General features: G+C 51.9%; 8 protein-coding genes across 8 annotated transcripts; 4 read left to right on the forward strand and 4 right to left on the reverse strand. All coding sequences in view use genetic code 12, as the record gives it.

Moving 5' to 3' along the window:
* Nucleotides 1–2883: 2883 nt before the first annotated feature.
* CCT6 (chaperonin-containing T-complex subunit) lies at nt 2884–4473 on the reverse strand (the record flags this gene model as incomplete). The annotated part of the gene is made up of 1 exon (XM_034154023.1): nt 2884–4473. The coding sequence occupies one exon, from the start codon at nt 4471–4473 to the stop codon at nt 2884–2886; it is 1590 nt and encodes a 529-aa protein (XP_034013704.1).
* Nucleotides 4474–5390: 917 nt separating this feature from the next.
* DIURU_001477 (syntaxin-binding protein) lies at nt 5391–7232 on the forward strand (the record flags this gene model as incomplete). The annotated part of the gene is made up of 1 exon (XM_034154024.1): nt 5391–7232. One exon carries the CDS (start codon nt 5391–5393, stop codon nt 7230–7232), a length of 1842 nt encoding a protein of 613 aa, XP_034013705.1.
* A 422-nt stretch (nt 7233–7654) lies between these two features.
* VMA10 (H(+)-transporting V1 sector ATPase subunit G) lies at nt 7655–7987 on the forward strand (the record flags this gene model as incomplete). Its single annotated transcript, XM_034154025.1, has 1 exon — nt 7655–7987. The coding sequence occupies one exon, from the start codon at nt 7655–7657 to the stop codon at nt 7985–7987; it is 333 nt and encodes a 110-aa protein (XP_034013706.1).
* A 391-nt stretch (nt 7988–8378) lies between these two features.
* Nucleotides 8379–10808, reverse strand: CHS4 (Chs4p; the record flags this gene model as incomplete). Its single annotated transcript, XM_034154026.1, has 1 exon — nt 8379–10808. One exon carries the CDS (start codon nt 10806–10808, stop codon nt 8379–8381), a length of 2430 nt encoding a protein of 809 aa, XP_034013707.1.
* A 1852-nt stretch (nt 10809–12660) lies between these two features.
* On the reverse strand, nt 12661–14097 carry SEC61 (translocon subunit; the record flags this gene model as incomplete). Its single annotated transcript, XM_034154028.1, has 1 exon — nt 12661–14097. One exon carries the CDS (start codon nt 14095–14097, stop codon nt 12661–12663), a length of 1437 nt encoding a protein of 478 aa, XP_034013708.1.
* A 1851-nt stretch (nt 14098–15948) lies between these two features.
* On the forward strand, nt 15949–16968 carry FBP1 (fructose 1,6-bisphosphate 1-phosphatase; the record flags this gene model as incomplete). Its single annotated transcript, XM_034154029.1, has 1 exon — nt 15949–16968. The coding sequence occupies one exon, from the start codon at nt 15949–15951 to the stop codon at nt 16966–16968; it is 1020 nt and encodes a 339-aa protein (XP_034013709.1).
* Nucleotides 16969–17277: 309 nt separating this feature from the next.
* REX3 (RNA exonuclease) lies at nt 17278–18936 on the forward strand (the record flags this gene model as incomplete). Its single annotated transcript, XM_034154030.1, has 1 exon — nt 17278–18936. One exon carries the CDS (start codon nt 17278–17280, stop codon nt 18934–18936), a length of 1659 nt encoding a protein of 552 aa, XP_034013710.1.
* Nucleotides 18937–19412: 476 nt separating this feature from the next.
* On the reverse strand, nt 19413–20753 carry DIURU_001483 (uncharacterized protein; the record flags this gene model as incomplete). Its single annotated transcript, XM_034154031.1, has 1 exon — nt 19413–20753. The coding sequence occupies one exon, from the start codon at nt 20751–20753 to the stop codon at nt 19413–19415; it is 1341 nt and encodes a 446-aa protein (XP_034013711.1).
* Between the last annotated feature and the right edge of the window lie 272 nt (nt 20754–21025).

The following is a 21025-nucleotide window of genomic DNA, read 5'->3' on the forward strand; positions in this document are numbered from 1 at the left end:
ACCAAGGGAAAAGATCTGAAGATCCCTAGAAGCAGCAAACGCTTGTCGCCTCCCTACGTCAGTGGGAAACAAGCATCAACGCGCCTGAGGAATGACATTGGACGATGCCCCGTGTGCCACATCTTTATCTTCAAAAACTTGCACCGCCACGTTGAATCGCATAGGCATGTGTCGGTGTGTCAGTTTTGGCCGCTGGGATACTGTAAGGCCAGGTACCCGCGGGAAGAGGGCGAGAGAAGCTGTCAACACCATATGTACAACCAGCACTTCAAGCCCGACGAAGATATTGGCAAGAACATCCCCTACGGGCAGTTGAACGACCACTTTGGCACCTGTGTCTGTGGCTGGCGCGGCTTAGGCCGGGACTGGTACATTGGCCATGTCAAATCGAAACAGAACCCGTGTCGGTACACGAAATCGTTACCTTTTCCGAAGCTTTATCAGTAAGAGTGTCCCGTTAGCCCAGAGAAGGCATTGAGTAAGTAAGAGAGCATATTAATAGCACAATTTAAGCAATGGTTAGAGCAAGTCATCGCTCTTTTGGTGTAGATTGAAAGCCATCACCAATTGGTGGAGTGAAATTTCAGTTGTAAGGTCGAGGTTGCCAAGTGGTGGCTTGACAACATCCCTTCCATGACCACATAAATCGGACCCAGGAGGCACAGGAATATGGTTAACCGTCTCTGATCGACGACCAGAGATGGACATCTTCCTAGGAAACCCATAGCTCTCTATGCCACTGCTTTCATCCCCTTCTGTCACTTCCGTTTATTGGCCTTGTGAGAGAGTATTGCACGATCAGCTGAGGGACTGTGAGCGACGCGTATCGGGGGTGGGGTAAATGACCAAGCATGCCGTGTTGAAACACGACCCGGTTGAAACAAATCTTAAGAATGGGTTCAGATCACGCCAGCGTTGTCTGCTTTGATAAAGTCATCAATAAAAAGGTTTAGTCAGTAGCTTGTCTTACTTCAGTCAGCGTATATCACGCCCCACTTGACCATCAGTTGGTGACGCTCGCTGTTGTATCGTCAATTGGCTAAGCCCCTCATTGGTGCGTCGATCAGATCAGATCCAGAGGAGGTAAAATCGTCAACTACCACGTTAATCCTCAAGTCGTTGATGTTGAACCCCACCCTCAGGCACTGGGCTCACCCTAGTGAGGCCACAGGGAACCCCAGTGGTGGGGAATTTTAAATGCATTTGAGGCGCGGCGAATCTGTAGGGTGCTCGGAGTTGGCTATTGTCCAATATACACGAGCAGAACCTGCAGACAAAGCCTATATAAACGATTGACGACGACCACAAATGCCATGCTGGTTCGGTAAATGAGTGGCGATCCTTACTTCCCGCATTATTTCGCCCAGACGAAAGCGATGCTTAATGGACCTGAAATCCGACAACCTCACCACGACTTGACGCGTCTGCAGCTAGCTATGCCGCCACCGCCGCCAGTTCTACGAGAAGAGCTCATCTCCTTCGCAAGGGGGGCGTTGCGAGCGGACGTGAAAATACCGCCGGCGAGAGCCAATACCCCAAAAATGGCGCGATTAATGAGTATAGGGCGCTTACAGTCAGTGCAGCATCGTCAACCGATCCCAACCACTCAAACTTCTCCTATCCTTCACTGTGATCCGCGTTTTGTCGTTCAAGCCCCTCATTGTATGCCTAACCCCTTAATTCAGGCGACTCAGCCAAATTGTTTTGGAAGCACCATGACTGGCAGTGGGTACACTTACCACGCGAGAAATTTCGCTAACGGCTCTGGCTACGTTCCCGTTGTTCAACAACAGAGCGTTTCTGATCCACTGGTAAGGTTGCCAAGCTCAAACAACCAACCACCACCACCACTTGCACGTCCCCACGAATCTCCACGCCCAACGCCTGAAACCATCGTCCAGAAACAGGAAACGGAACCAAAGGGTGAAGTGGCGACAAATGCTGCCACAACAGCACAAAAAACTCCCAAACCAGCTCCCAAACCGGCTCCGAAACCAGCTGCCATACCAGCTGCCACACCAGTTCCTGAAACTACACAAAATTCAGACGTTCGCCGGTGTCCCATTTGTAACAGTACCACGACATCCCCCGGAGCAATGACTGATCACATCAACTCCCACCTCAAGGAGGGGTCTTATACCTGTGAGTTTCAATCGCATACCACCTGTGTCAATTTCCGAGTGCCGGGAGCGCTGAGCATCCCCGCCCGCGACCACATGCTCCGCCGCCACTTTACCACTGACAGTCGGCAGATATTCGTTCCGATCCAGTTTATCCTTAAGCTGATGGGTAAATGCGCCTGTGGCTGGAGGGGCACCGGCTCTCAGTGGTTGTATGGCCACGTGTATACCGGGATAAACCCTTGCCGATTGGTCAAGCAATCAGTGCCAGTGACCCAATATGGAAGAAGATATACTTAGGATAGTGTGTAAAAAATTTGAAGGGAATCACACGTTATCTCTTTGATGGAACATAAGCCAATCCGTATGTAGTTCATGTAATTTCATCCACATATTAGCAAACCTCTTTAACCATCGGCACGTCTGTCAACAGAATCTTCATCACGGTAGGGTCAATATAGGTGATCCCTTCCTGAACTTGGTCATGCTTGCTGAGTCAAGATCATTTGCCTAAATCCACATCAACCAATCAAAAATAAAGAAGGACCTGAGTATATTACAGTTCATCGCAAAAGTGGAATGAATTCATTGTTTTGCTAACATAGTCCTTGTTATGATCCGTACGAGACGGCGACGGCCCGGGGTGCGCGCGGCGCTACCATCACCAGCCAAGTGCACTACAACAGCAACCAATCAGTTTACGAACTTCATATTATCCTCAATAGTTTATCTACTCATTATATATTTAGTTTAATCCCTCATGCTACTGCTCCGGTTTGAGCGACGAGCGCCCTGCCTTCAACAACTCATCGCACAACAACAAGTTCAGGGCGATCCCCGTGGCGGCGGCGATGGCGTTGCGTACCACCCGGAACGAGTCCCACACCCCGTCCACCGAAGGGTCCATGGGCTCACCCGAGATCAAGTCAACCCCAACCACTTCGCCGGCGTGGATGTCGTCTTCACATTGAGCCATCACATCCAAGGTATCGAGCCCAGCGTTGGCGGCGAGGGTCTTGGGAATCACCAACAACGCGTCGGCGAAGGCGTTGAACCCGGCCTTGTTCTTACCCTTAGCAAGCAGAGGTTGCCTGAGGTGGTGGGCGGCGCTCAACCAGAAGGCGCCAGCACCAGGGACGACGGCACCGTCGCGAATGACGTTGGCGACGGCACGCAACCCGTCGCGCACCGCGTCCTTGACCTGGGTGACGATGTGGTTGTTCAGCCCGTGGATCAACACCGTGGCTGCCTTGGGGTCCTTAGGTTCAGTGATGTAAGTGAACTTGTCTTCGCCGATAGCGTTTTCGTAGACCATGCCGGCCCACCCCAATACTGACGGCAGCAAGTCGTCAACGGAGTTTTGGGCTTCACCGCCGCAGATGAGCTGCAAACGCTCCATGTTTCTTCTCTTAGCCCGACGGAGAGCAAGGATGTTGTGCTTAGCCAACACGTCCAACGACATCGGGTCGATCCCCTTCTGGTTGATGATGACGAACCCGTCACCGTTCAGGCACACTTGGTTCTTCAAGTCCACGATCTTCTTCAACTTGGCGTCAACAAATTTTCGCTCCAGCGCCACCAACTTGTCGCGCTGCTCTGCCAGCGAGTAGAAGAAGCCCAGGTTGACCTCGGTCTTCTCGTACTCCAAGGAGACGTTGAGAATCAAGATGTGGGCGTTGGCGACACGGCGGGGCATGTCCGGGTGGCGGGCACCGTGGTCAAGCACTAAACCTTTAATCAATTCAGTGTCGCGAGCAGTGCCGTGCTGCATCGTCATCACTTCGATCATGTGGAGGTCCAATTGCTGGTCGGGTTGGCGTACTTGGAGGACGGCGTCAGTAACCACAGGGGTCAAAACGTCGGTCAATTCCGCAGGCACCTTCGTCGCCAAAGACGAACGAGCGATCTGTAATAAGAACTCACGGTCGAAATCCAGACGGGTGTGTTTGAATTGGTTAAGGAACTGGAGCGCCGCTTCTCTGGCCTGTTCGTAGCCGTCAACGATCACCCGCGGGTGTACACCTTCCGACACGTAGCGGTCGGCCTGCTTTAAAAGCTCACCGACAAGCAACACCACCGAGGTGGTACCGTCGCCGGTGATCTCGTCCTGGGCGGCGGCGGCCCGGGCAATCATGATCGCGGTCGGGTGCTGGATCTGCATTTCCGTGAGCAACACTTTGCCGTCCTTGGTCAACTTGAGGCCCCCCAGCCCGTCGACGAGGAGCTTGAGGGTACCGCGGGGTCCAAGATTCAGCGCAAGCACCTGCTGGAGGCCCTGGGCGGCGGCAATGTTCACTTGCAACGCCTGTTGCCGGCGCAACAGCTCGGCCTTGGGGTTGAGGAGTTGGAGCATAGGGAGTTTTTTCAACACCCGCGCTTGATGAGCGCGAAGAAGTTAAGCTAGACGTAAAGGTTATGGATGAGCTATACTATGATTAGTGGAGTTTGAGTAACCAATGGTGTGTTTGGTGGTTAATTAGCTTATTGAGTAATTTTGTGAATAGTTTCTTGGCCGATTGATCGAGTTTTGCTGCTATTTTGAGGTGGGTGGCGGTGCGGCTGGATCGGGATCGCCACCTCTGGAGGGGCTCCGCGCGATGGCCAAATCAACCTCCACAATAAAGTGTATTAAGTAATGATTTGAAGGGTGTTCACTTTTCCATTAGAAGCCAATTTTGAAACTTTCGTTGGTTAATTGCTAAAATTCGGCAATCACCTAGCATAATCTTTTCGTAGTATTACCAGGCCGAATCGGTCGGGCCGCACGCCACTATCAGTGGTACCATCAACGATGCTACAATTGAGGGGAGTGTTGTTGCAAAAGCAGCGATTTAGTAAATTGCCCATATCCAGGTATTGTCATCAGTTCTACGTATTGAAATTAGTATTCGATTTCCTCAGTTCATGTTTGACAACTTGTAATTTTAGATATCAACATGATGCCATTCCAAACAAAGCTATAGGTATAGCACATGAAAGAAATCAAACATTAGTATCATCAAAGAGATTCAAGAAGAATTTAGGATAAAGCACAAGCATCTTCGCGTTGTGGGTGGGGATTGAGAGAAGCGCTTGCTAGTACAACAACTGGCGCAGTCGAAGCGAACAGTAGAGGAATTCACGGATACTCTTATAAGGTTTAATAAACTATCAATTTCAGCATGTTAATATTACTGATCACGGGCCAATTGGTGGGTGCTAGCTGGCCACTTCCCCACCAGTGACCCCTACCACTTCGCGCTTCACTTCGCGCGAAACGTGTCCACAAACATGTCGCTCCGGGATAAGCAGATCGAGCGGTTGGAGCAGATGCTCCTGCCGCAGAAGAAAGGCGAGTTGGCGTGGAAGGTGCTCATCATGGACGCCAAGGCGCGAGCCGTGGTGTCGCTGGTGTTGCGGGTGAACGACCTCCTCAAGTTGGGGGTGACGTTGCACGCGCTGTTGCTGCTGCCTCGGCTGCCCATGCCCGACGTGCTGGCGGTGTACCTTGTTGAACCGACCATTGACAACGTCATGGTGCTCGTCGACGACTTGCAAAACGACAAATACGACGCGTTCTACATCAACTTCACCTCTTCGTTGCCGCGGGACTTGCTCGAAGAGTTCGCCAAAAAAGTGTCCCTTTGCGGTAAAGCACTGAAGATTAAGTCTGTGTGGGACCAGTACATCGACTTTATCGTCACTGAACCCAATTTGTTCTCGTTGGACATGAAGGGGATGTTCTACAAGTTCTCATCGTCGAAGACCACTGAGGAGGAAATTGCTACCTGGACCGACCGCATTGCCCTGGGACTTGTGGCCATTGTCAATACTATGGGTCTGATCCCCATTATTAGAGCTCCCCAAGGAGGTGCCGCCGAGTTTGTCGCCTCTCAGCTCAACGTCAAGTTGCGCGACCACTTACAGACCAACACCGGTGCCACCAGCGACGGTGCCCGTCCCGTGCTCATCTTGTTGGACCGTAACCTCGATTTGCTGTCGATGTTTGCCCACTCGTGGATCTACCAGGTGATGGTTAACGATGTGTTCAGTCTTAAGCGTAACACCATCAAATTGACCGTCAAGGGTGAAAACGGCCAGCCCAAGGAAAAGAGCTACGACGTCGACCCCAAGGACTTTTTCTGGAACAGCTACGCTCAATTGCCGTTCCCCGATGTCGTCGAACACGCCGACACTGAGCTTAACCTCTACAAGAAGGATGCTGCCGATTTGACCAACAAGACCGGGATCACGTCGTTGGATGACATTGACAACAACGCCGCCTCCACTCTGGCCATCCAACAGGCAGTGGACGCGTTGCCCGAGCTTACTGCCCGTAAGGCGACGTTGGACATGCACATGGACATCTTGGCGCTGTTGATCAGCGAGCTTCAGGCGAAGCTGTTGGACAAGTTCTTTGAGATCGAGCTGAACTGCCAGGATCCCAAGCTGCTCAACGAATTTTACGAGTTGTTGCAGCTGCAACCGACGCTGGGCTCGAACACCAACGACAAGTACCGTACGTTTTTGATCATGGTGCTTCTTGTAGACCTCCCCGAAGATTACAAGACCAAGGTGTCGGGTTGGTTCGCCGACCACGGCGTTGATTTGGCGGCATACAACTACATCACCAAGTTTAAACAGATCTCCAACATGACCAACCTCAGCGACATGGGTCTGGGGTCGCTTTCTGGGTCCGGCACCCAGGCAGCGCAACTGTCGGCGTTGCTGCTGTTGTCACTGAAGTTGTACGGGTTAACTGAAGGGCGGATCTCGGAAGGGTTGACGCTGATTGCCCTGAAGGTGAAGCTGTTCATCCCCGAAAAGAGAGAATTGCCCGTCACTAAAGTGGTGCAGGCGTTGATGGACCCGCAGACCGCTCCTCAAGACACGTTGCAAGTGACCGACAACTACGTCTACTTCGACCCCAAGACCCGTGGCTCCAAGCAGCCGAAGCGGCTGACCTACAACGAGCTGATGGTGTTCATGATCGGCGGCGCCAACTACTACGAGTACCAGAATTTGCAAGAGTGGGCGGAGAAGTCGAAGAAGACCGTGGTCTACGGTGGTACCGATGTCATCCCCCCGGACGAGTTTTTGTTAGAATGTGGCGAATTGGGTAAGTCGTCGTAGATTTCAAAGGGGAAGCATTTACACGTGTATATTAGTCAGGCACCGCCTTTAATAAAATAACATTACAAGTTTATTGGGCTCTAATTGACTCCCCATCAAGTATACGATTACTTTCAGTGGGTATAAAAATGATCGATAAAACGACCTTTTTCTAAAAAAGGCCACATCATTTGGTGTTAGTAGAATATGTTGGTTCGTGCTCACTTAGTTGTCGTAATCGAAAAACCCCAATAAGTCTAGAATAATTAAATGCAAACTTTTAACTCTTGTAAAATTCAGACAAATACATTCACTGCCTATGGTCTCTAACGGTCTAAGTTGTCATTATGCTCACTCGATATCTGAGAACCACCTGCATACAACGCACCCGCACGGGTACAAACGTCCACTCTGTATACCTCTAAGCAACCACCTGCTCCACCATGTCTGGGATCCAATCGTTGTTGAAGACAGAAAAGGAGGCGGCGGAAATCGTCAACGAGGCGAGAAAGTACCGTACCGCCCGGCTCAAGTCGGCGAAGCTGGACGCGCAGAAGGAAATTGACGAATACAAGAAAGTCAAGGAAGGCGAAGTCACCGCCTACGAACAGCAGCACCTGGGGCTCAACGAGCTGACGAAGCAAAAGGCCGATGAGAGCGTGCAAAAGGAATTGGACGCCATTCAAGCCCACTACAAGGATCACAAGGATAAGGTGGTGGAAATGCTTATTGAAGCCGTCACCACCCCCAAGCCGGAAAAGCACGAAAACGCTTAGATATGGCAGGCCAATACACGTTAACGAAATATACGTTTAGAAATGATACATCTAGTACGAAACGAAACGTAAAGCTAAGTACTATACATCCAAATAGAGACTAACGCCTAAGGTGGGCTCAATAAAGAACTACACGTCTAATTTGAAATTATAAGTTCGACTAGGATCAATTGAGCAACAATCCACTTCTTGAGCATTCAGGGAGAAACTCTTATTGTATTTTTTTTGTATTAGAAAGATCACACCAATTCTTGTTAGGCCTTTTGATACCGAGTCCACAGTCACAAAAGCAAGCTAGTCAAACGCGTACACGTCTAAGTAGAACTAAATATTTAGGTAGTCACTACTATTGATTTAAAATCGATGTCAGTTTATTCATTAGCGGGTGCGCTTACATGATCACGCACTCCTTGTCGTCTATGCCTTTGGGGCCCAAGTTGTTTTGCTTCTTGGGCTTCTTTTTCATCTCCTGCTGGATCTTCGCCGCCTGCTGGCGGTCGGTGATGCGGGCCAACAGTTTCTCGTCGCCGTTGGCGGCGGCCTTCACGTACCACTTCTGAGCGTCCTGGACGTTCTTGATACAGCCAATACCCTTCTCGTAGAAGTTTGCCACGGCGAATTGAGCCTTGGGCAAACCGCATTGAGCTGCCCGCCGAGCCCACTCAAACGCCTCGTTCTCATCTTTAGGTAAATGGGGCTCGCACCCGACTAAGTACCAGGCGCACATGGCAAGCATCAGCTCGGGGTCGCCTCCCAACGCCGCTTGAGTGTAGTAGTGGATTGATAAAGTACCGTCTTGAGGCACCACTTCCCCGACTTCATAGAACTGGCCGAGAAGCGCTGCGGCTTCAACGTGGCCTAACGCCGCTGCCTGAGCGTAAAGCTCAAGAGCATAGTTTTGATCGGGGATGACGATATCCTTATACCCATGGAAGTGGAGCTTACCCAACTCGTAGGGCGCCGCCGCGGTTAATTCGTTGGCGACGTTCAGCGCCCGCGTCAACCATTTGATCCCCATCTTCTCGTTGTTCATGTTGCGCGAGATCCCCATGCGACCAAAGAACATGTACATCCCCAACTTGTACATCGCCGCCGGGTGGTTGCGAGAGGCAGCGATCTTTAAGTAGTCGACGGCTTTACGAGCATCGCGCCCCGTCCCCAAACCTTCTTCAAAGCAAATCAGAGTACGGTAGGCCAGTTCGACGTGGCCGTGCTTGGCCGCTTGTTGGAAGAGCACGAAAGCTTCACGGTTTTCCACTTTGCCTAAGGCTCCAGAGGAGTAAGCATCACCCAAGAGGTACTGGGCTTCAGTGTACCCTTTATCCAGCAATTTCTTAAGGTAGTGTACCGCTTCTTTGATTAAAGAACGGCGCAATTTGCGTTCATCGACTTCAGAAGGCAGCGAGGGAGCCCCGTTGGTGCCGGTGCCGCCACGACGCAGCGGCAGCACTGGCGACCGGGCTTTGGTGCTAGGCGCAGTGCTGCTTTTAGTAGCGCCCGCGGGAGGCTCGTCGTCCATCATGAGCGCCGTTTGCAACATATACTGAGCAAACTGGAAGATCACCGTGGGGTCCTTCAGCTTTTTGGCGTTGGTACGGTACAACTCGATAGTCTTCATTCTCGGCACCAAGTGGCTCAGGTTGGAGCCCAAGTACTGCTGGATGATATTCTGGCTGAAATCGACCATCAGCGCCGTGTCGCTGCGGTCGTAGAAAAACAGCAGCAGCAGCGACATCAGGCGGGTGTGGCCGTATTTGGCGGGAGAGATGGCGGGGTTGGTGGCCCCGGGGACAAGCAACAGCGTTTCCAGGCGCAGCATCAATTCCTGAGGTCCCGGCCCATGATTAAGGTTCAAATTGGTCACCAGCGACAGCGCCAGCAACGAGTTCAGCCCCGGCAGCTCGCCCAAGATGCGGGTGGCGAAGCGCGGCGACAACGCCGGCGCGGCGCCGCGCTCGGGGCTCATCTCCTGCGAGTGGTAGTTGAACGGCTGTTGTGGAGGCTGGGGGGCCCCAGGAGCCCCCGGAGCGGCGCCGGGAGCGGGTGCTCCCATCGCTGGCGGCACTTGCGGTTGGAGATGCGCCGGCAACGTGTACGGATGCGACTGGCGCTTATTTGAGGACGGCGCCGGGTTACCGTAGTTATCGGTGGGCGCCATCGGTTCCGTAGGGAACGCCTGGAAGCCGCCCGGTTGCGACAGGCTCAGGTCCAGGTACACCGATGCTGGTTGAGGAGAATCACGATAAGCTTCGTGAGGGTTAAACGGGTGGATTTGCACTGTAGGCGTCAGCACGTCTCTATCCCGAGTTCTTTTTCCTGAGGGGATATCTGAGGGGAACGGCTCGATTCGTTGCAGCAGGTACAGCTGACCCATGGGGTTCTCATCGTCGCCAAAACCGCTGCCGACATCGGCGTACCCCGGGTGGAAGGCGTCGATATTAGGGTCAATACCCTCGGTAGCGGCGTCTTGGGGTAATTCCAATTCCGGCGAGTAGTAGCGCTCGTGCGCGGTGAATGCCGGCGACTTCGGCGGCGACTTCGGCGGCGAGTCGACCATGGTGATGGCGCCGCCGGTGGGTTTGATGGGCGACACCGGCGCTTCGTTGCCGTAGTCCAGTTCCGGGTACGGCGCCGGCAGCATCGCTCCGGCGGCGTGTGGGGGGGCGTAGTCGCCGTGGGCGCCGTGGTCGTCGTCGTCGCCATCACCGCCGACGCTAAGCGCCAGCATGTCCAGCTCGATTTCGGCCATCGTCGGCGCCATCGTCGCCGGCTGGAAAAGCTGCGAGTACGGGTGTGCCTTTCCGTCGCTGGCCACGGTCATGGTGTGGGAGAGGTGAGAAAACAAACGTCAGAAAGTTTGTGGCTCGGGGCTAATAAAGAAATTTGTGCGCCTCCTGGATAGAGACGGGGCGCGGATCCGCGCTCCAGGTTTCCCCCGGGCGGCGGTATCCCCAGAGAACGTGGCAGGGGCAGACGCGTGGGTGGTGGCAAGTGGTGGTGAAGAGAAAATTTGGCTGGGGCGGGCTCTGCTGAGGGTAGGTGGTGGTTTCAGGTACTGTTTCACATTGTAAAGAATGGCTACTATAGGCGAGGTGCGGTGGTCTCGATCGGTCGGTGCGAACAGCCGAGCGGAGGCGACACGGTGGTTAGGATATCGGGATCGAGTTACGTAAAGTTTTACCTTGTTTGTCAACACTAGTTTACGGGGGCTAAAACACTAAAATGATTGATGAAACATGTGGTGAAACCGAGGCCGGCTTGGCAACAGCAACGTGAAAAACGTGTAAGTGGTGCTCAATGCTGGACTTAAACGTACGTCATGGCACGCTCCGAAAATTCCTGTTTGCTGAGGGGATCACACACCGAAATGAGATGCGCGGTAGGTTGACGGGGTGTAAATGCAGGGCTCAAAATTAAAAGGCACCGTTTTTTTTAGCTGAGATGGAAACCAAAAGAACCATGGTACAGTTATTGGTAATGAATAGGTACGCTAGGTCTCGTTTATACTTGGAATAGTATTTGAAATATTAGAAAACCATATCCGGGTTGGTCTCAGTCGTGATCATCGTTTGCTGGTGTTTACTGGTGGTGTCACGATTTGTTTTATTTATAGCCCCTAATAGTGAGGGGGCGGGGCAGGGTTACCTTGCAACCACTACACACACCAGAACCCTGATGACGTCATAGAAGAAAAACAAAGTGCGACCAGCAAAAACTGTCAATATACCAGCACTAGATACAAACCTTAAATGCCCGTAATCATGACACAAACCGACTTCGCTTGCGTCAGGGATCTTGCGTCACCACCTGACACTGTTTTTTGTTTACGTTGACCACGTGAACCAGCCATCACCTAATGGACAAGAGGCCAGTGCCAAAAATCTGGCCAGATTTTTGGACACGTGACATAAGTCACGCCCATGGCACCCAGCTGTGGCCGCTACCTGAACCCAAGAGGAAGAGGTAGTCAGTCCTAGTGGAACGCGACGCCGTGCTAGTGCCAGATGGCAGCAGTGCACGCATTGCTCTACAAACGGGGAAGTAATTTTGAATAGAATTGTTTATTGAATATCTAAAAAGAGAAAAAAAAATTGGACGAAAGCCTGTCTAGTCCGCAATAAGGTATACTTGACGGTCACGCCACGACTGAAAGCTACAGAGCTTTTCAGTGCGATGTGTCAGAAAGAGCCCACCTCCAGACTTCCAGTAGACTGGATTAAGGACCCTTGCGCTTTGCTCGTTGGACGACACTTAATAGAAGTGAAGAAATCCCCAGTGGACCTTATTCACTTTCCGTAACTTCAAACACACCGGTTTGGAACTCTAGCGAGAACTCAGGGACCAATCCACATTCCGCTAAGGTAATGAATTAATGAACATCTACAGCCAATTATACCTTGTTCAGCTTATAGATATATGCTGGGTGCTGCTTCGCTCACGAGACGATAGCTCCGTCAAATGATGAAAAAACTATTAAGAGATTTGAAGCTAATTTAGAGAATGATCACCTATTTGTGTGATCAGCTGATAAGTCGAATTAGGTGTTGCTAATTTGTTACCAAATTACTATCTTTCACCAAGAGTTTGGTTCCATGACTAAAAGTTTACTAGATGTTTTTGTTTCAGATCGTTTTGTTTATTATTTTGAAATCTCCCGAGGGAGGGTAGGGGAACTAGATACCGTCGGCGAAACCGGGAACGATCGACTTGGCGAAACCGCCTTCCTTGGCCGCCAACTCGTAGTAGCCGTAGATGGTGGTGCACGCCAACAAGATCAGCGTCCCCGAACCCAAAGTACCCATCAAGTCGCACGCCACCGACAACGCGCCGATGGTGGCACCACCGAAGGCGGCGGCGGTGGGGATGATCCGCTTCAACTCGCGGTACACCGACACGTCACGGTGGCCAGCAATGACGAGCCCTTGGTCCTTGAACTGCTTGGCGACGTCCTTGGGCGACGAGCCGGCAATCTCGATCCAGGTGGTCAGGAACACCGCACACGACCCGAGGACGTAGGCGACGTAGATCAAAGTCTTGATCGGGTCCATCAACGCCTCAGTCAACGACATCGGCGGCTGGATGTAGTAGGCCAACCCGCCAACGGCAAACAATTGCGATTGGCCGGGACGGACGTCGTAGGTACCCAACAACTTGACGAAGATGTTCTTGGGCCACTTCATGAACAACATCTGCGACACGATGAAGATGTTCAGCAGCAACGCCAGCTGGAGCATGATGGGGATGTTAGAAGTGTAGAACAACCGGATGGGGTACGAGCCGTGAGGACCACGTTGGCGGGTCAGCTTCACGGGCAATTCGACACGGAACCCTTGGAGGTACACCACAAGGAAGAACACGACGATGGTGGCGAGCAACTGGAACATGTTGGGGGCGTTGGGGCGGTAGAACGCTTCCAAAAGGGCGCGCTTCTTGTCCTTGCCCGAGCCCAACAAGTGGAACATTTCGACGACGGCGCCGTCGAATTGAGCACCCCGGCCAGAGTTGAAGGTGGTGGGGGCAAACGCCTTCCAGAACACTTGTTCACACACGTTGGTGGCGGTGAAGAGGGAGATACCCAGCCCCAAACCGTAACCTTTTTGCAACAATTCGTCCAAAAGGATAACAACAACCCCGGCAAACACCAATTGCAAAATAAGCAAAAGGCACACGGCAATGCCCAATTGTCTCGGGGGGCCGTACATCCCCGTCAACACGTACACGGTCGCCTGGCCCACCGCCAACAAGATGGCAAACAACTTCTGCGCCGCCTGGAAGTGCTCGCGCTCGTGCTTGTCCAGCATGTCGACCTGGATGATCTTAGTCCCCTGCAACAATTGGAACACCATCCCCGCCGACACAATGGGGGAGATCCCCAACTCCATCAACGTCCCCCGGTTCAGGGCAAGCATCATTCTCAACCAGTACAACGGGTCCAGCGAGTCGCTCAGGGCGATCCCGTAAAGGGGGATCTCCAGCATTACCAAGAAGATCAACAACGTCACCCCCGTCCACATCACTTTCTGCTGGAACAGCACCTTGCGCTCGGGAGCGATCACCTCGGGCACAAACGGCGAAAACGGCTTTGTCAAGTCAAGCACACGGAACGACATCGCGGGCGTGTTATTCTCTCACTAAGGGTGTTGCCGACGAGTGCGTACTGGGTGAGATTTTTCACGCATTTAAACAGGTGGCACTTTTTTCGTGCTACCGTGGCCGCTACGCGCGCCGACGCGTGCGCGAGCCTTAGTGGGAGGAGTACCCAGAGTATGGGGTATGGATTAAACAACGATAAACGAGGGAGGGTGACCAAAATATTGGGTCAATAGAGGATGGCGATGACAGGAATGTACTTAGTGTGGAGGACTATTGTGTGTTTTAATAGAAATATTTACTGATTTACTGACTATTGTTAGTAGTACGTAGCTTTATGACTCAAACTAACTTCAAACTGAGCTCAACGGCAGACTCGTGTGATTGAAAAAGAAATAGTGAAAGGTTTGACAAACACCGCGGCTTCAACACCAATTAATCACTCGCATTAGATACGAGCTAAAAGTGCCTTCTTACGATTGACTCCGGTCGCGCGCGGCTAAGTCACTAAACATTTTTAAAAAGTACAAATACCAATTATATGAATGTATTGAATGATAAATAATGTACAAAGTCTATAGAACACGGATCAACCGAGCAAGCCACAGCAGATGATGGCGGTCAAACACCCACAGCACGCCCCGCAACACAGCCCGCAGCACCCGCTGCTCTGGGGAGGGGGCGCCTGCTGGACATACACCGGCTGCGGTGGCTGCTGGTAGTATGGCTGCTGGTAGTATTGTTGTTGTTGGTGGTGGCCCATGATGTAGTGAAGATGCTCGTATAACTGACACTAGCGCCGGCGGCGCTTGTTTATATATGTCTGCGCCCTGCGCCCTGATGCTGCAACCCTAGCGATGACGAGGCCAAGACCTGTGGCTCGAGGCACAAGATCACCCTCGAGGCTGAGTCCTGGGGGGCAGTGACCCTTCTATTTTGGGAAAAAATTGTCAGCGACTTCGCCAGTAGGTCACGACGGTGATCATGATAACCCTGGTAGTGGATCAGCGTTTTTATCTTAGCCCATCTTAGATTTCGTAATGAACTGAGGTGCGCATCTCCCCCTCAGCCATAGCCCATTACCTTGATCGGAGATTGGCTCGCGAATTTCCGCGACCTCACTTTGTAGCACGAGTGTTTGCTGCAATGGTGTTTGCTGCACTGATGTTTGCTGCACGGGTGTGGTTTCACCCCGGATGAGGCGGCGGGGGAGGGCGCGCCCACATATAAACAGCGCCCAGCGCGTGTGCGCGCCCCGGCTGGACTCGTGAATAAGGCATTTGTGTGTAAAGTCGTCACGGCGCTCAGCGCTCCCATTACTAAGGGCAAGGGTGAGAAAGCAGGCTTAGTAAGGTTTAGGAGTCATTGGTGTTACTCACGTGAGGCGTCCTACCGTCATCAGCGGCCCCAAAGGTCACTAGTCGGCCAAATTCGTGGTAGCGGTGACGTGTTATTGGCGGGTTTGCGTCCTCCTAATGTAAACCCCGGACGTTCCACGCTGGCGCTACGTCGCGGGTTGTCTGTTTTTTCGCGCCAAAAACCGTCGCTGGAGCGTCGGCCCCGGGGGCTCACGGGCGCGCCCAATCCGCGGGAGAACACCTCCGTAGCGTCAGTAACCGCCACTAACCCCACGACTAAGTGGTTAATTTCGAGGCAATTATTATTGACTAACACGGTAGTAATCACTGGCGCCTTTTGTGGCCGATTTTTCACCGGCGACATCGTCATTTCCCCCGGTTTGTGCCACTATGCCGGCGCAAGCTTCCATGTGTCCGACCCGGTGCGTCCCGGGTCGTGGGGTAGAACCCTTTATAAACTAAGACACCACCCCCCTTGCAACAAATTTTATCACCATTTTACCCTCGTAAGCCATGTCGTTCCAGTCCGCCGCCGAACAGATGAATGTCGAGACCGACATCATCACCCTTTCCCGGTTTATCATCGAGGAACAGCACGCCGTCGCCCCGCAGGCGCTGGGGGAGTTGTCGCTTTTGCTCAACGCCCTCCAGTTTGCCTTCAAGTTCATCGCCCACAACATCAGACGCGCCGAATTGGTCAACTTGATCGGGATCTCCGGCTCGGCCAACTCCACCGGTGACGTGCAAAAGAAGCTCGATGTCATTGGTGACGAGATCTTCATCAACGCCATGAAGCTGAGTGGCAACGTCAAAGTGCTTGTATCTGAAGAACAAGAAGACCTCATTGTTTTCGAAGGCAACGGGCGTTACGCCGTGTGCACCGACCCCATCGACGGGCTGTCCAACATCGACGCCGGTGTGTCGGTGGGTACCATTTTCGGTGTCTACCGCTTAAAGGACGACTCCAAGGGCCTGATTAACGACGTGTTGCGCAAGGGCTCGGAGTTGGTGGTGGCCGGCTACACCATGTACGGCGCCCTGACCCACCTCATGATCACCACCGGCCACGGCATCAACGGGTTCACCCTCGACACCAACATCGGCGAGTTCATCCTCACCCAGCCCAACTTGCACATCCCCGAGTTCCGTTCGATCTACTCGTTGAACGAAGGTAACTCCTACTACTGGCCCGAATACGTCAAGGAATACCTTGCCGACTTGAAGAAGCCTCAAGCCGATGGCAAGCCCTACTCGGCGCGGTACATCGGGTCGATGGTGGCCGACGCCCACCGGACGTTGTTGTACGGGGGGATTTTCGCCTACCCCGCCGACTCTAAGTCCAAGAACGGTAAGCTCCGTATCCTTTACGAATGCTTCCCGATGGCGATGTTGATGGAACAAGCTGGCGGTGCCGCCATCAACGACAAGGGCGAACGCATCCTTGACTTGCTCCCCAAGGGCATCCACGACAAGTCCGGCATCTGGATGGGCTCGAAGGGCGAGGTGGAAAAGTTCAAGCAGTACATCAAGTAAACTTCCATACATAATGACTCGACGAATATAAAGATAGCGAAAATAGACTACAGTAACATACCACTCTTAATTGATCTGATTTCAGCTTCAATTGACTCCTAGTTGACCCTGATTCGACCCCTCTTGTGCCTTTAGTAATGGTAGCAATTATACCTCGTAAATCGGCGCCAAGTTCCCCTGAACAATTATTAAAGCTCGCTAGCCTATATTTGACCCCACTAACCGATACTTTGTGTCATTTTCAAGTGAAATTGCTGGTTTTAGTGGCCGGTTTTCATGCGCTCTCTTTCCTAGAGTGATGGCGTCGCGATGTTCACCCACCCCCAGCGGTTGTTCGCCACCATCCCATGCCCCCTGATCCGAATAAACCAGAAGTGTACGGTGCTTAATTGCATCTTCCACCATTCACAAACTCCAGAAAATGGTACTCGAGCCAAACGGCCGGCTCCAGAATCGCCTACTGCCCCCTTATCCTCAGCCTCACTATTATCGCCCCCAGCCAAACGGGCTAAACCTGAGCCACTGTCCTCCAATAAAGTTGAAAATGCTTTGGAACAAGACTCCCGTATCACTATCCCTGAAGCCGTCGACCCGTGTGCGGTAGACCGAGCCACGAGGCTGATACACCTCCGCAAGCTCGCCCTCTACTTGAAGCTGATCGGCACTCCCCAGCCCAATCGCCGGGCAATGGCTCAAGAAAAGTCAGTAGCCGAGGACGCGAAGGGGACTAGTGACTATAAACAACGTATGGGACGTCTCATGGGCGAGAAATTGCCAGAGCAAGAAGAGGACGTGAAAGTGATCATGCCTCGCCCTTTACCCCAGGGAGGTGGACCAGCTATGCTTCAAGATCGTAAGAAGTTTGTTGAGCTTATTGCTGCTTGCATCATCAATATTGAGCCCAATTGGCCTACCCCAAATAAGTGGGCGATTGAACAAGAGTATGCCGTGGCCAAAGTCACCAATAAACACTCGTATCCTCAGGCAATCAGACGCAAACTTTACGATATTAAGAAGGGTAAGGGACTTGATGGAACTGACATTACCAAAACCAAGATGTCCCAGCGGGAAATGATGACTTACCTTGAGAAATACGTCATTAACGACGCTAAACTCGAAGCGTTTGGCTACACCGTCAAAGTACCTACTCCAGTGGACCACCCTAATTACCAGCGAACGTGTAAACGGTGTGAAGCACTGTTCTTACTCAAAGACCAGCTCGATAAGACCCAGTGCAAGTACCACCCTGGGAAGATCAAACGCATGGGCGGGCCCGGTACTTCCCGCTTCTACGAGTGCTGTGGTGCTTCACTCGGTGAAGCAGCTGGCACCGAAACTTGTACTACCTCTGACCACCATGTGTTCCACTGGGACTCTCCCGAAGAGATGGCATGGGCGATCCCTTATGTCGATACCGATACATGGACTCAGGAGGCTGATTTCACCGCTTTAGGAGTTGATTGTGAGATGGGGTACACCACCAAAGGGTTTGAAATGCTTAGAGTGACTGTTGTTGACTTCTTCCTGAATGAAACCGTTCTAGACCTTCATACTCGTCCCTATGGCGAGGTGATCGACCTCAACACTACTTGGTCCGGGGTGCTGGAAATCCCGGACGATGCCCTCCTGTTTGACGCAGCCATTGAATTACTTAAAACGCTTATGAATAAGGATACCATTCTTGTCGGCCACGGACTAGAGAACGATTTGCGTACGTTACGGATTGTCCACCACCGAGTGGTAGACACCGCCATCCATTTCCCCCCACATAAACCAACCCCTAAGTTCCGCATGTCGCTCAAAGACCTTCTGTTTGAGTTCTTGGCCCGTCGCATCCAGCTGGGCGAACACGATAGTGCCGAAGACGCTATTGCTCTGATTGACGTTGTCAAGCATTTCATTAATAAGCGGTGGACTCCAGTCGAGTTAAAAGAGTCCGAACGGCCTCGTCCAACTAAACAAGGGTAGTTGATATTGATGGCATTTATATTTTTTGACGAAAATACAACTTTATACTCCAGAACTTCGAGCCTCGTGCTCAATGGTTGTTAGCTGTGATTGTCATCATAATCAGGCAGAAGTCTCGGTGTCCATATTTTTCCAGAGGCTTCTAAATTTCTTACCAGTCTAGTGCCCCGCGAAGAGGTTTTGATGAACTTGTAGTCAGCACCGTCATACAGAATCTCCAAATCGTCAATAATGAGAGATCACATACAGTCTTTAGTTATGTTGGCTGTCGTGGTTTTTGTATACCCGAATTATCATGGAAGTCTATAATCAACTCAGCGCTACCTGGCGCAAACAAGTGTGGGTTGAAGATAGTACCGATTGATCTCCCCCTCAAAGCTACTAATGAGCTGACATCATACACGATGGCTTCTTCAAGCTGAACGCTGAATATCACTTACATTCCGCTCAATTTCACAGCTACTTACACAATCTGGCTACAGGGTCTCGGCAAATGCCATAGTCTCATACATCTCGTATCGAGGCAATTTCAGGTGACACATGGGGCATCGACGCTTACGTTCCATCCACTGCTTCAAGCACTTGGCGTGGAATACGTGGCAGCAGGGAGTGACCATATACTCCTTCTTACGAGGACAATATTCGTTGTCAGGATCGATAACCACGGGCAACGATATCGGTGCCACGCATATGAAACACTCGAGCTGGCAGTTGACAATCTCCGGTGGCGCCAGCTCGTCAAGTTCCAGCTTGAGCACCACTGCGTCCAGGGATAAGTTACAATCAAAGTATAGCATATCGACGGTGGGGTGATAATCGATATGTCTGGGAATTGATTTCACGTGGCACTTTTGGTCGACCCATGACCGTAATGTCTGATTGTAGAAGTATTGGATGAAGGAGAGTATGGCAATCCAGCTGGCGATGACGAAGAGCAGGTAGGGGTGGAACCAGCTGCGCCGAGGGATAATGCGGCGAATACAGCCCAGGTCTATCACGGCAACGAGCACAATAATCGCCACCAGCTCCCAGGTGATGTTGAAATCCACAAGGTCAAAAATTTCCAAGCAAACGAGGGCCGTAAAAAAACTGGGGAACTTTCGGAACCAGAAATCAAACCAGCGGCCCTTGAACGAGAGTCTTGCCATTGTGATGAACAAATAAAGAATGTACACGAAGTCTGTGAGTATGAGCACCACTTGCACTGGCGTCAGCTCGCTGGGGGGTGGTAGATGCAGAAGGTCCTCAGCAGTCATGGCGTTGGTGTTGTCGGCAAACAAACAGTCCACCGCTTCCTGGGTTTGCTGATATGTCTCACCCAACAGCTCCACTGCCGCTTGCTTTTCATGGTGCACGGCGCTCACCTCAGCGAGGTCGTCCTTCGCTTTAAGCCACCCTCGTTCGATGTTGCCAGTAATGGTCAGCGTCCCAGAGTGGTCCTTCACCGCTTGCTTGTATGAGTTCATCGTCATTGAAGCCACGCGTTGGATCGTTGTATTGTCGAAGGGGACGTTCTCCATGTTGCACATGTTTGTCATTAGGGAGTCCATGATTGCCCATTGATGTTTCGCTTGGGTTACCTTTGATGCGGCGACATGCTCTTCACGAAACGCTTGCAACAACGCCAAAGCAGCGGCATCAGCTTCGCGATGGGTTCGGCAGATCTCTTGGTGGATGGTCGCCACCTCTACTTTGGCTTGAACAATCTTTCTAACGGTGGGATTTGGCCGATAGTACATCTCCAGCATCCAGTGCCATGAGCGAGCGTCGTCAAGCTCCATCCACTTCACGTCGTCAAGATTAACCCACTTCAGCATTAGCGTCTAAGCAACGAAAAGTTCCATTCCACAGGCGTCGTCGACGTTTTTATCCTTCGCGAGCACTGTTGTTTTAGACTACGATGGCAACTGCAGTACGTGATCACGCAGAAGCTCTCCTAGACAACGGCAACGATTATTTTTCCACGCGCCGTTTGACCCCACCAGCTAGACATCAAGCCAGTCAGTGAGCTTTGCCCTCAGTTATGGTGATATTGTTATCGGGGAAGTTGGTATTCTTAATGAACATTGAATGGTGTGTACCGCTTAGA

This window comes from Diutina rugosa, assembly GCF_008704595.1.
Source record: "Diutina rugosa strain CBS 613 chromosome Unknown scaffold50_size97106, whole genome shotgun sequence".
In the NCBI taxonomy this organism is placed as follows: domain Eukaryota; kingdom Fungi; phylum Ascomycota; class Pichiomycetes; order Serinales; family Debaryomycetaceae; genus Diutina; species Diutina rugosa.